This window comes from Balearica regulorum, chromosome 2 (assembly GCF_011004875.1).
Source record: "Balearica regulorum gibbericeps isolate bBalReg1 chromosome 2, bBalReg1.pri, whole genome shotgun sequence".
In the NCBI taxonomy this organism is placed as follows: domain Eukaryota; kingdom Metazoa; phylum Chordata; class Aves; order Gruiformes; family Gruidae; genus Balearica; species Balearica regulorum.
The window spans coordinates 109,989,732-110,004,950 of NC_046185.1; the positions used below are offsets into that span (position 1 = coordinate 109,989,732).

General features: G+C 39.1%; 1 protein-coding gene across 7 annotated transcripts in view; it reads left to right on the top strand.

The window, feature by feature from the left end:
* Nucleotides 1-15,219, top strand: part of TPK1 (thiamin pyrophosphokinase 1) — a 314,203-nt gene that overhangs the window by 278,512 nt on the left and 20,472 nt on the right. Inside the window, exon 8 of one of the 7 annotated variants that reach the window (XM_075745297.1) lies at nt 12,717-12,789. The exons of the other annotated variants lie outside the window; for them this stretch is intronic. Within the exon in view, the coding sequence (XP_075601412.1) occupies nt 12,717-12,772 (56 nt within the window). The 3' untranslated portion in view covers nt 12,773-12,789. The remainder of the gene's footprint in view (nt 1-12,716; nt 12,790-15,219) is intronic. 7 annotated transcript variants of the gene reach the window in all.

Here is a 15,219-nt window from a genome sequence, read left to right on the forward strand (position 1 = left end):
TTGCTTGTCCACAGTAGTGCTGTTAGGAAAATGTAGATACCTATGCTGTGATTCATCTTGCCAAATGTTAGAGGTCTGCAGCTAGCTATTCACAGTTGCTGCTTTTATGCTCAGTAGATGAGTGGGCAGTTTGAGAGTACTGTTCATTTGATTTACTTCAGAAGTTTACCTTAAAATGAGTCACACCCCCTATATAGCTACAGCCTTAGGGCTTTGTAGGTGTTTGCATTTCCTCAGATGAATCTCACCCCCATTTCCTCTCCTGAGTTAAATATTTTTCAGAAGTATGTTATGAATTGCCATCATTCTTATTTCTGTATGTTTTCAGAGGATTTTCATTGTGGGTGCAAATGTACACGTTTGTAAGTCCATACTTCATTTAGAGATTTTTTCCTCTCCAACATACAAGGTCAAAATGCTTTATCCTCGTGTCCTCTGCAGAATTTGAAATTGGCTGTGTGGGGAATGATAGGCATCTCACACCTCTGATCTCTAAAGATGACTATTACTGTGCTGATAAACACTTCCTTAATGTTTTCTTAATGCAATTGACTTGTTTTCTAAAGTGTTTTATTAACAATTGGTGCAACTCCGAAAACTGAAAAATGAGTGCAGTTGTGGCATTTTCATGCTAGCAAAGATACAGCACTTGCTTTTCTATGTTTTTACTGGCTATAAATCAGAACATTTAATCAAGAGCCTTTATTATAAATTTTAAAGGTCACTTTTGCAAAAGCAAAAAAAATACCCAACAAGATAATGGGGACTTTATTCCTCTGATTATTTTTTTTAATTTTTTTTAAATTTATTTTTTTTTAAAGAACAGAAGGCAAATTAATTGCCCAAGCTTAATAGCAGCCCTGCTTGGACTCCCCTCTGTTCCAAAATCAGCGCTGTGTTTTGTGGTTTGTTGCTTTGAATAGTTAGTAAAGCTGTCAATCTTTGTGAAATCCATATCTGAATTCAGACGACTTGTACACCCTGAAATCTGTGATAAATGTTGAAAAAATAATTATATAATTTACATGAAAAGTGTGGAAGGGAGTGGTCCTTGTTTTTCCCAACTTCTTTTAACTCCCTTTTCTTCTTTACTATGTGTTGTTGCTCTTTGTTGTAATTTTTCATCTATGTTTGGTAGTTTCTTTTCTTTGTTTTAATCTAGGGCATAAAAAGAATGAGCACTAGAACAAGGAATTAAGAATTAACTCGGTAATCTGATTGTTAGCACCTTCCTCACTTTCAGCTTCGCTGGAAAATAATGAACATCATTTGGTGCCCTGCTCCACCTCCTTAGGGAGGTGAGGAATGATCCTCAAAGTTAGTTTGAAGTAAAGGAAGTAATTTGTTCCCCTGCCCTGAAACTCAGTCTCTCTAGCAACTTTATTATTCAAAATGTAAAAGCTGATGTAAGGCATCATATCCTGGATATTAAACAAGCCTCTCTCTTTCCGAACTACCAATAGTTCTGATAGTGTCAGCTCCTCTTCCTCCTAAGAGCAGCCTAGTCTCAATCATGTTTTGGAAAGACCACTTCTATTAACTGGAGTATTTTGGAGAGATTTTTAAAGGCATGACAGAAAAGTAAGTGAGTCCTGTTGATTCCATGCCTTGGCACATCCTTAAGGTCTTCAGGAGCCTTGGAAATTTTAGTGTTAGTCACTTGCTTTTCCACTGATTTTTCAGCAAGTGCAATAGTTATGGTTTTGGCTTTCTGAAGTTTACAGAAGGGAGAAGAATCCTTACTTTACTTAGGTGATAGGATGATCATGATTTCTAGTCAGGATTAATAGATGTCATTGTATTCATAGAATGGTTTGGGTTGGAAGCGACCTCAAAGATCATCTAGTTCCAGCCTCTTTGCTATGGACAGGGACGCCCTCTACTAGACCAGGTTGCCCAAAGCCTCATCCAGCCTGGCCTTAAACACTTCCAGGGAGGGGGCATCCACAACCTGGGCAACTTGTTCAGTGCCTCACCACCCTCACAGTAAAGAAGTTCTTCCTAATATCTAATCTAAATCTACCCTCTTTTAGTTTAAACCCATTACCCCTTGTCCTGTCACTACACTCCCTCATAAACAGCCCCTCTCCAAATTTCCTGTAGGCCCCTTCAGGTACTGGAAGGCTGCAATTAGGTCTCCCCCGAGCCTTCTCTTCTCCAGGCTGAATAATCCCAACTCTCTCAGCCTGTCCTCACAGGAGAGGTGCTCCAGCCCTCTGAGCAGCTTCATGGCCCTCCTCTGGACTCGCTCCAACAGCTCCATGTCTCTCCAGTACTGGGGCCCCCAGAGCTGGACGCAGTACTTCAGGTGGGGTCTCACGAGAGCGTAGTAGAGGGGCAGGATCACCTCCCTCAACCTGCTGGTCACACCTCTTTTGATGCAGCCCAGGACACAGTTGGCTTTCTGGACTGCAGGTGCACATTGCCAGCTCATGTTGAGCTTTTCATCAGCCAACTCGCCCAAGTCCTTCTCCTCAGGGATGCTCTCAACCCATTCTCTGCCCAGTCTGTAGTTGTGCTTGGGATTGCCCCGACCCATGTGCAGGACCTTGTACTTGGCCTTGTTGAACTTCGTGCAGTTCGCATGGGCCCACCTCTCAACCCTGCCTGCCTTCTGGACAGCATCCCTTCCTTCCAGCGCGTTGACTTCACCACACAGTTTGGTGTCGTCAGCAAACTTGCCTCAACACATTGTTTTCTCAAACATAATTCTCTTTGTTCATTACAAGATACCTTGGAAGTTCTCCTTTCTTAAATGCCTGCTGGACAAATCTATATCCTTAAGGCTTCAAGATCTGCATTTCTAGTTTTAAATAAAAGTTAAATGTTGTGCCCTAAATCTGTCTCTTAACTAAATCTAATTTCTTGAGCAGTCCATTTCCATAGAGGCAGTAGAAACAGCGGACTCTGTGTTTCTGCATATGAATGGCAGCAAATATGAAAAGAAAGTTTAGAATCTGGAGGTTAATAGATTTCATGTGTAGCTATAGTTTGATAGATTCTAACTTGCTGAATCAGCATGTCTTCCAAATACAGCATTTTGGACAAATTTCTTGTGACTTGTTTTCCCTTAATACAGAAATTTGGTTTTGAATTCATTTAACATGCAGGACATCAAACTTAGTACTAGAAAGTTTCTATTTCTGTTACTATTTTTGCTTTCTACATTTTGTCATCATGGCCTTAGGCCACCTAGTTTGGCTGTTCCACCCCCATTCTTTATGTTCTCACTTGTGTGTTTCTCTGACTACCAGAGCACTGCATGAATCCATGTACAAGTAAAAGAGTTTGTGGGGTTTTTGTTTTGTTGTTGGTTTGGGGTTTTTTTCAAAAAGTATCAATGAAAAATTTTTTCAGTAGCTTAGGAGACAACATGTAGTAGTAACGCTGAATTGTCAGTGTACTTTACAAACTAGTGTTCCTGCAAACTGAATAAAAACTGTTCATGTAAAATATGTATGTCTTTCTAGGTTGGAAGTGGCTGATGTTCTGCATGAGCTTCTAGAGTATGTTAAACCCCAGTCAGAGAGCACTGAGATATAAAATTGATGCAAAGCCTGAAACTGTAAAGGAAGTAGGGCAGCTATGCTAGCCAGAGAACCGATGCTGCGTGTAGAATGAGACTGGTGTGCCAAAAGTTGCTAATGCAATGTGCTTCAGTCTAAACATGTGTTGGATGTGAAATGTGACTTTGAAACGTGCTGTTTACGAAGTAAATATTTCCTCAGATAAGGAGGTTGGATAAACTTTCACAGTTGCACATATTTAAAAGGAGTTCATGAGCTGTGGGCTACAGAGGGTACTGTATTTTGCTTTGCTTTGAACTGGTATAAATCATAAATGACTCAATTAGCCTCAGTAGGGTACCTTCTGGTTTTATGTTGTAACTACTAGAAGCCAGGATGAGCTCAATGTTGATTTTATACACTATTGAGCAAGAGGTGGTGTTTAAACTGCAACATCTCAAGAGTAGCCATGCTGACTTGTATATCCACATGCATCTGATGTGGGAAGACATTCAATGTCCCTTCCCTTCTTCAGATGGAAAGAACTACACTTTCCCACTTACACGTCACGACACAAAGTGGAAACCAACATCTTCCTGTTTATCTCAGAAGTTGCGGCATCTGAACGGGTTACAAGAAAGAAGGTAGGCAGTATCCTTCCCACCCTCCCTCCTTCCCTGGGATATACCTTTGCATTACAGAGCGCAGTTTTCTTACTCTCTCATTAGAGGTGTAATCCTTGTCAAACTCTAGGCTTATAACAGCTGTTCTTCAAATCTCAGCATGTAAATATTTAATGGTGCTTATGATTGAGACCCTTCCTCATGCAGTTAACTAAAAAAACCTCCCCGTTGTTTACATGAACCAGTGTATCCAATGGCAAGTGCACTGTAAAATCAAGGATGGCACTAGAGCACAATATCCTGCGTGGCGATCAGTTGTCTACAGTAGTGCTCAAGGACATGGGAATCTGAAGATTTCTGTCATGGAGGAGGGACTAGGACTAACTATTCCAGGTTTCATTCAAGGAATCTTAGTTATTTCCCTGTCAGTACTGTTGCATGTGAAATAAGGATTTTGCTACTCTTTCACCTGTTCAGTGTAACATAAAGATTGCTTGACTGGTATTAAAGTGAACTAATTCTTTTACAGATGGAAAGAAGATGCCACTGAAAGTTTCCCCATTTACCTTTTTGTGCTGACTTTTGGCCCTGCTATATACTTTTGACAGTTCTTAGTACTTGCAATGCTATTTGCACATCATTAACAATTTATATTTCATGTCAAGTTTTAGATAAGCTAATGACAAGTTGGATAATATATGTGCTCATTTGCACACACATAAAAATATCTTGGATAAAGAAGTACAGCAAACTGCAGAAAAGTTGCCAAATACTTTATGGTTACTGGTGCTTTATTGCTAAGTTGGCATCTTGAGAATATATTGTCTTATTTTGTAGAAATAAGAAACTTTTCCATATGCATCTGCAGTATCTGCTCATGGGCAAAAAGTTAAAAGCTCTGTGGTCTCTTTTGAGTGAGGGGTGTTTAACAACAAAAAGCACTTGCACAATGCTGTGTTCTAGGATCGCTTACATTATATAAGTGGCTATATCCATACATACAATGCACATTCAGCTGTAAACATCTCAAGGTATAGTGTACATATATGTCTTGGTGGCTAAGTATAAACATGTGCTGTTGTCATGCTGTCAGGTAGACTTTCAATGAGAGACTTGTTGTAATATTCAAAAAAACTGAGAAAACTATTCAACAACCAATTTCCAAAGCAGTAAATTTGTATGGAAAAGCAGTGATCTGTATTTCTCACCCTGAAGAGGAAAACTGAAGCATCTCCCCCAGCCTGGAGCAGCTTAAGTGTTTAATGTAAAAGTGTGTTCACCATCTACTTGACTCTGGTCCATTTCATTGTTCTGCAAGTTTCCACACGTTTATGCACCTATGCAGAAGGGAGAAAATCCCTGTCTGCCTCCTCATGTCTAGTGGTGGGCACGTGGCCTTGCAAGGTAGGAGGAATGAGAAATAGCAGCTTTGGTAAGCACTCGTGTGGTTTGGATGGTCTTCGTGTTACAAGGCAAACTGGTGAGGTTTGACAGGTCGGTAATTCTGTCATAGGTGGCTTTACTTGAGAGAGTTTTATAGCAGGAGTGCACTCTATATTAATAATGTCTAAAGACATAGCTGCCCTTCTGGTGCAGGCAGCATCCCAGGAAAACATTAATCATGTTTTCCTGAAGCAGCCGAATTGATTTCTTGGGAGAAATATTTCTTTGTCTACTCACCAACCATTTCTGAAGCCCTCACCAACTTACAGTGATCTGAGCAGCTAATCAACAAATAATTATTGCCTGTTGATCACCTAGTAGAAAAGGTACAAATGTTGCTTTAGGTTCTTAGAGCAAAATGGTCACTGTGCCTTGGTACAAATGAAGTTACTTGCACTATCACCTTTTTTTTATTTGGGGTTTTTTCTTCTCTTTTGGATCCTTGGGTTACATGGAGGGTAATGTCACATTTACTATGCTAGGAACACCTTACATGTATTTATTTTAGGTTTTAATTTAATATCTGTTGTAGCATCCTATGTAAGCTTTTACAAACAAAGGAAAGCTGTTCAGTTTTTGTTCACTTTATTTGTATCAGTACAGTTCTCCCCAAGATGTAGCTCAGTCCTGCACAGAAAGTGAGAAGATGGCTAACAATGGAGCTCATTAACCTAAGCAGAGCCAATGCTCAGTCAGCTGTTGGTGAGTGCAGGAGAGAAAAGCAGATGGAAAGTAAAGCAGCTAGGACAGACTGATGTGAACCAGAGGAGTTTTGAAAGACCTCTTTATTGTAGGAAATATACTAGTCATTTTGTCAACAAGGACTACTTTTCTCTTTTGAGCTTTATTGTCTAAAATCATCTGTACTCAGTACCATACATAGTAGTTAAGAGATTCACGTATGTAACTCAGGGCCTATCTATTGTGCGCTTATCTATCATAAGTATATAGAGCAGCCTACTGATTTGAGTTAGAGCTGCTTGCTTATGGACTTCTGTGCTTTGCTGAAAAAGAAAAGGTTTTCACTAAAGGTTACGCACGTGCTTTAAGCACTTAAATTGACTGGAGTGTGTGTATGGGGATTAAGCATGGTCTGTTTTACAAAGGCATAAAATGCAAATAAGGGAGAAGTCTTGGGGTTGTCCCATTGTAATGGATTAGCATGGGAGGCCTTTAATGTAAATCCTCGCATCTTCCCCTGAGGCTGTGGCCCCTGTGTGGTCCTGATGCAGCCTGATAGAAGAGGTGCATCACTACCTCATCCCCTGCCACCGGACTTGCTATTCTATTAGTCTGCTGTCAGAGCAGGGTACCTGTATGCTCCCTGATTTACTTCAGGTCAGGTTAGCTTTAAGGGTTTTGATCGTTGAGCTGAGCTAACCTGGTTAATTTTTTTTGCCCAAAGGAAAGGGACAATCAATGTGAAGACCTGCTGTGCCAAGCAGGCGAAATGAGCAGTCTGATTTGGAGACATGCCTGTATCTGAAAAGAGAGGTCTGCCTGTGGAGCTCAGATCTAAATGTCAGGGTCTGCCACTGCCTGACCAGTTAAATTTTAATTTTGTGTTGATTTTTCAAGTTTTGATCAACACAAAATGTTCACATACTAGGTTGAGTTAGCTTAAGTCATTCCCTATAAAATCACACCATTTATACCAGACTGCTTTGATTGAGCTCCTGTCTACACATAGGAGACATGCCTCAGGTGAGCTGGTTATTACAGTCATGATTCACACCAGTCTTATTTAAACTTTGCTTGTGTTTTGGTGCACTCCTGATTTTTTTTCTGCTCCACAGCAGCTGCAGGTGAGGTGGCAAAAATGAATATCAGCTGGCATTTGTTACCAAAAGCTATTTAGTGGTTTGCTTCCCCTAGAAAGTTGCCTCTGTAGATAACACCAAACTAAATTCTCTTGAACCCGAAAAGAATAAACTGCAATAGAGAAGAAAATAACCCCTTCTTCGCTCCTGGCCTCTCCTTCTGGGGAATACAGGTTTCAGGCCTGTTTAAAAGGCCTGATAGTACTCAATGCATCCAGGATATGAAAAGAACTACTTTCAAGGTGGACACTACAATTATTTACACCTCTCTGCGTCACTGCTGTTGGGCTTTCTGCTTCCATAGGCTCATGGTCTACAATCTCCAGGAAGATCAGGAACAGTGAATCAGAAGTGGCTTAGAAGTATCCTCCAGAAACCTCTTTTAGGAGCATCTCCACCACCTATTTTGAATCACTTTACGCTTCTAGTTTAAGGTATGATTTAGAGGCTCAAAGTCAGGCAACTCAGTTGCTTTGTGGTAGAAGGCAATGGTAGGGTTATTATGTGCAATTCTGGAGTTATACAGACATCAAATTAGATGTCTAAAGAAAATTTTATGAATACTTACTCTTGGGACTATTAGAGGAAGTTTCATGATTCAAGTGCGTTGCATTATGCTTGTTTGTGGGGTGACAGCAGGTAATGCAAATAAGAGCTAAAGTAGTATAAAAGAGTTTATCAAAGTTTTAAAATATAAATATATTCATCTTTGTTTGTTGACACTAGTTGAAGTCCTGATGCCCTTACTGTGCTTATCTCCAAATCTTCCTTGAGCCACTTAAAAGGAACCATGAGTCTCAGCATTTGGAAGTAAATAGTCTGTCATGACTGATGCAAACCAGCTTTGAAAATAGATTGCTCTATCAATTATATGTCAATTACAGCATAAGTTGCAGCTGAGTTAATACTGGCCTAATATAATGGCTTTATTTATACAGTTCTGTAAATACACTCTATTTATAGAAGTCTGATTCCATCTGAGAAAGCTTTTGTTCCACTATAAATGGCTTTTTTTGTTGTTTTTTTTCCAGTATAGCATGAGTCTTAAGGAAAACTTTTTTTTCCCTTTAATACTGGAAGCATACCCAATGTGTTATACTGGCATAAATCTATTGCATTAAATTATTTAAGAGGGATTATCTCTTTTCCATGCATTTTTCTATCATTTAGTAGGGTGAAAGGGTTAGATCTGTTGTTGATTTTCCTTTGCAGGCATGATTTCTTTCTCTTCTTTTATTTATAACATGCTCATTACATGACTATGAGAGGTACCTTATGGATTTACAAGATAAGTAAACTTGAGGAGTGATACTGTGCAAATTTGTCTCTTCTTCATTTCCACTTCTCCACGTTCACATTGTATAGGATTGATTTCCAAAAGACAAGATAAATATGGAAACCTGACATCTGAAAACACCATCAACTGGGAACTTGTGTCCTGATTACACAGTGGAGAAAGTGATGTTTGCTTTATTCTGATTTATGAACAGGGCAAGGACTGGCCAGGTGCCGGGCCAGCATCAACTATTTACTTTCCTACATAAAGAGTGACGAAAGGCATAAGAAAGCAGAATGAGCAAATTTTTTTTTTGTATGCCCCAAAGTGGATCACAGTGCTACTCACGAGCAGCTATCTATCTTTGCTGTTCTGAAGAACATGTTAACCTTTCTGGAGACCGCATCTCACTGTAGGGTTTTGGCCTGAAATTTCTCATTCCCAATCAAAGTCCTCGCCCATAGTGCCTGTTCAGTCAGGAGCAAACAAAAGGCCTGAATACCAAGATCAAGCAAGCTCATGCTGTTTCTCACCTTGTGAGATTTCATAGCTTCTCAGACATCAGAGCTGACTTCAGCATCGCCACAACTTGAGCTGTGCATCAGACAGAAACCTTTCAGTGCTGCTGGAATAAACATGGTACTGAGTCAGGTTCGGAATTATTCCACAAGCAAAACCACTCGCAGAATTAGAATTCAAGGGTCTGATTCAAAATCCCTCAGTATCAGAGAGGCAGGAAGCAGGAGAAAAAATAGCTGCTGAGCAAGTGTTTAAAATTATATCTTAATGGATGAGTACAAAGGTGGCAAATAATTCTCACGTTCATTGTCAGCATTAGCTGAAAGTGACTAAATGATGCAGGTAACAGTGCTTTTGTAATGTGTTGGGGTTTTTTTGTGAAATACATACATATATTATATGTATGAATGCAAAATCCATGTATATGAGGACTGACATGTAGGAAAAAATACTTCATTGTATTAATGAGCAGCTAATTGCCTCCAACCGATAACATCATACTATTCAAAGCATTATGAGCAAATTCTTTTCCTCCACCATCTTTAATTATTTTATAACCTAGACCAAAAAACTTTGAAACTTATCAGATGATATGTTGACAGCTCTTTTTTGGCTGCCTGGTGGATTTTTTTTTTTTTGTAGAACAAAAAAGAGTGTCATGAAATACTTATCAATTTCAGGTATGTTTTGTTTTAAAGCTAAAATACATTAATTACAAGCATAAGGGATTCATTACACAGGAACTGATAATTGCTTCTCATTGTCTGACAGGTTATTTTTCTTGTGCATGAGGAAGTTGAAGTGGTTTGGGCTGATGTGGAAAATAATAGTACAGAACAGGTTTAAATTGCAAAAGGTATTAAGTATTCTTCCCCAACTATGCAGTTTGCATGCTACCGTGACGAAAATGTTTACACCCCAAAATTAAGCCCTGCATTAAGTGGCCTGATTTTTCAGAGATACTTAACAAGTTCCCTCTGATAACCATGTTTAATAACCATTACAGATAAAAATCTCCAGAAGTCTTGGAAATAAAGACTACTTCTTTCACCTCTTAATCCCTCCTTAGTTTGCTTACGTCTAGCACAGATTACTGCTAACATTTTTGGAAGTACTTGGATTCATACTTCTAAAATCAAACTATATACTTAATTATCTATCCATCTTACATCTCATGGGTTGTATTTCTAAGCTGATGAATTTTCATTTTTCAGTCATTGCTGCAATGTCTAGAAGCTATAACCAAGGCTTGAAGAAGCAGTGTATGAACATGTAGCTTATATACAATCCCTGCCTCAAAAGGCTCTCAATCTTGCAAAAAGACTTACCAAAAGAATTTAATATATTCATGAACAGATGAAAATAAAGCAAGGAGTATGTAGCAATAGAGGCAAGTGGATTTGCATTAACCAGTGGTTACAGCTGTTGCTGTTATCTCCCCATAACCATGCTGATAGGGAAAGCATTTTCCTTTTCTTTAAAAAAATAATTTTAAAAATTATTTTTTTAAAAAAATAATTTTATTTTTTTAACAGTACTGCTTTTTTCTCTGTCTGCCAGCTGATACATTTCTTTGAAATGCTGGTAAAACATACTGGTTCGTGATCACCATTTTTGACCATTAGCTGTATCTGTACATCTAAAGTACGATTCTGCTTACCTAATAGTTTCTCGAGTATGTTTGTGCACACAGGGTACATGGCAATATCACCTACTAGTCTCTTCCTGCCTTTTCTCTACTCAAAAAATAATTTCAATCTGTGGCATATAAAAGTATCTTGCTTCTCTATTGTTTTTATATTTTTCCAGGGCATAAGACTGTTTCAATTGTATCTTTCACACCATATGATCTCTTATGCTCCATCTATACGGTGAATTAAATATAATAATTACTATTAACCTTCATTACAGGGTTTCACTGCCTTTTAAGGTATTTGCATTTTTTACCAACTTTTACTGTACCAATTACAAAAATTACAACATAAAATATTTGCTACAATTACTCAGCACTGTTATGGTAGAAATTAATATTTCCTTTCTGATTCTTTTATGGTTTAGCACAGTGTGTAGAAAAAGTTTCATTTCTGTACAAAGGATGAAAAAGGAAAGAAAATTTTAGCCACTTTCTCAGTCGTAGTACATTGGATTCCTGGGGTGGACATGGGCTAAGATTTGAGACTAAATTTTGTCCAGTGTTGTATCCTTACAAAACACTTTTTTGCCAACTGTGCATGTTCACAGTAAGTGGGCAGTTGCCAGGAAATGCAAATTTAGAGCTGAATATGCAGCTATTCAGTGTCAGAGCCTGATCAAACCTGATTTTTTTGGTTCAGTCATTAGTACCAGCCAAAATAATCTCTCGAGACTTAATAAAATATGTTTGCATATCAGTGACTACATTAAGTACGAGGCTGAAGAAGGCAAGGGTGAATCAGGACATGCAATCTTAATTCCTTTGTTTCAAATGTGTCCATGAAGTGTGGGGGCAGTAAGTGATTATTTCACTCATTGTGTATCACTATAAAACTCGCATTATACTCAGTCCTGTCCTGGTTTTGTCATCTTTTAAGAGCATTTAATATCACACTGCTTTAAAGTCTTCATGCTATCTGTAGAGCTAACAAGGCATGAGGCAGACCATTGTGGAAGATGTTAGGAATGGCAAATGATTTGGAAAGCTGAAACTCTTTCTAAAACATGCCCATTTCCATGTGTTTTGGGCAAACTCCTTTGTCACTTGACAAACTGCAGGTGCTGAGCAGCTTGGAAAACTCAGGTTGTTATTTTGCTAAGGGAGAAGGCACTTTGTGGTGTGGGGAAGGGAGTGAGAGGGCTGAGTGTGGTAACTGGGTGGGGAAGTGTGCCTGCCCATACAGGAGAAGACCAGGAGGAGAAGACCAGAGGTTGGGTTTGAAAGGGAGGAGATTGGTCAGAGCACCTCAAGGGCACCACAGTGAGGATGCTGGGGAGTCCAGCACTGATGCAGGGAGGAGAGAGAGAGGGTTAGAGACAGCATGCCCATGAATTGAAATGAAGTAATGTGCATTTAAACATAAATAACATTGCTATTTGCCCTTTAATAAATGGGTGTTGGTGATGCAGATTTAGAATGTCCTTAATTTTCTACAAATGGAATTTTAAAAATAGTGTGAAACCCGGTATCACCCCTCAGGGGTGTTGGGGTGACTTGGCACACGCTGCAGATGCCCTGTCAGCCTCAGGTGCTGAGAGGCAGCATGGAGCTCGATGTCCAGCCCTGCCTCCCTTCAGAGACAGGGCATGGCATTAGTCCTCCATTACTGCTGCAGACCAGGCTGCTGCAGGGCTGAGATGAAGCTCCACCATTCCTTTCTTAGCTTTGTCATCTCAAAATCAGTCCGTGCTCTGCTGCGTTCTCTGTGGGGCCTCACCTAAGGACACAGTCTGCCTCAGCTGGCATGTTGCTCTGGGCTGGGTGGAAGAAAAACAGTGCATCTCGTAAAGGTTAAACATCTCCAGACATGAACTAATATCACTTCTGTATACACAGAAAGTGTTCAAGATTTTAAAGTCAGATATCTGTGGATCATCCCTGGCTCTACATAGATGCTTTGTAATCTCTGGTAAGCTTATACATTCCCTATCTCTAGTGGTAAAAAGCTTACATTAATACTAACTATACTGAACCGTATACCTATCATGGGTCCAGACCTTACCGTTAGATTTTCAAGTCAAGGCACTTGTGTAGAAAATCTATTTTAAGTCATTTATAGAGGCTTCTAAAATTTTATTGGTTATAGTCTTTCTCTTTTTCAAATCACTGTATGGTCTCACTGATGGCAGCTGAAGTACCTGGCTTTACAGACTCAGGCTTGCAAGCCACAGCTTCAATAAAATTTTGTTAAACTCCTTTTCATAAATTGGTGCTCCTGCAGTGTGCAGCTAAAACCAGGGAATATAAGTGCGATAGGAAAGTTTTATTAGCCTTTCTTTAGGATGATCTGCACTATGCATTTACAGCTTTAGCGTGCATAATTAATACAGTCAGCCCAAATACATTGTAAATGCCACACCACTCTGTGTTTATTGTATATAAACATATAAATATATACTGTATATATTTTTGTGTGATAAGTATACATATTTTTGGATGTAATTACAGTGAATGTGTGTATATGTATGCTACTTTTCTTCATGATTATGACAGAAAAATGAAGGTAATTGATGATTTTTTTTTTTAATTTTTTTTTGGAAAATAGTTATCCTGGCTTCTAATCCTGTGATTGTTCTACACAAGGGCAAAGCAAGGGCATTTTCCTAGGGCATGTGTAACAGTCATTCCCACTACCAAACCACAGTTATCTGAATGTAAAAGGAAAAGCTTTAATAACACAGTAAATTTACACCCTTATCTGTGCTTGACAAAATTCTAGCCATAATTTGATTTGACCATATATACAATATATGTTTTTATTTAAGTAATAATGACTGAGGCACAGAGCATTTCCTGAAAATTAATGGCTGGCTGAAAAATTTTTATCGCCCAAATGCAGCCAAGGGCCGTTAATCCCAACTGGTCAATTCTCCATGAAATGCCTTATGTCAGGGGTCATTTGTTACATTCCTGTTCCTCCCACCCACCAATAAAGAAGTAAAATTAAATGTTACTTTCCTACTATGGCATCACTGAGCCTTGAAGCAGCTGCCGGAAGCCCCTGCTAGAAAGTGTTGCTGTTGCTGCCATAGCAATGAAGGTTTCTTAAAGGATGAGTGATGGAGAACCCTTCAAGAATGGTCTTTCACTGTCTATTACTTTACATTTGTTAGTGAATAAAGCTCTTCATTTTGCTTCTTGGAGGTGACAAGGAGATGAAGACTGTTACGTTTCCCTTGCCACTAGAAAAGTTGGGGCATTAGGAAGGTGGGGGGAGTTTGCATCCCACACATCGCAAATCTATCTTATCTACCATGGCTGCCATCCATCTAGGATCTTGTATTTATTCTCTTGTATTTAGCGACCAGTATTAAATACTTGAAACTCTAGTTTTTCTCTCAATATTTCATTCATTGTTGGTAAAAACTGGAACATGAGAGGCTTCATTGGGGCTAAATGATACTGTTTCAAACTGGAGGGCTAAGGTACATGTAGTGGCTATTGAAGAGAATAATTCAGAAATTAATGAGAGAACAGAAAAACAATTGCAACAAGCTGTCAAGAAGGTCATTGCTAAATCTTTAGGTTAAAAAAACAAAACAAAACAAAAACAACCCCTCCTTGCATTTTTTTTACACTCTTCAGAATTAGGTGAAAACACTGTTTCCTTTTGCAAAGCATAATGAAAATCACGTTTGTATATCATTATATGTGGCAAATCTGCCACCAGGATCTGTCACCCAGCACTTTCCCTCTCTTGCTAGCAAACACATACACCTTACTGAGGAAATAACCTCTAATGGCAAGGAATGGGAATAGAAACTTGGGGACAGAAAGCCTCTTGGGCTGAACACATGCGCAGCTATACCATAAAGCATACCTCTGGCAGTCTTTCACTGTCCCTCCAACTGTGTACTGGGGCTGGCGAATTCACCTGCCCCCAAAGAACTTTTGTCGCTGCTTTTCAGGAAGGGGAAAGAAAAGCAATCAGTCACCGCCCATTCAGCCTGATCAACCTTTGCAGACATACATTTTAGCTTTTAACTATTTATCTGCTTTATTATGAGATGGTTCCTTCTCTTGGAAGGTAAAGACTTGATTTTAATCTCAGTCTGCTGCCTCCTTGGGAAAAGGGGTAAGAGAATTGGGCTTTCATTCTTCCACTCATAAAATGGAACAAGCCTTTCTGTTAAAATTTTGACTTAAAATTGGAAAAAGGCATTGCAAATACAAAACTGAACTTATGTTATTGTTCTGTTTAAGTACTGGAGTTCAAGTGGTTGACTCTGGTCAGTCAGTGTTATCTGTAGAGAGTGAAGATGTAAAAACCCTATTATTTCAACTGAAACTAGATTTTCAAGCTATCCCAAACCATATTAGTACCTGAAAGAAATACTGC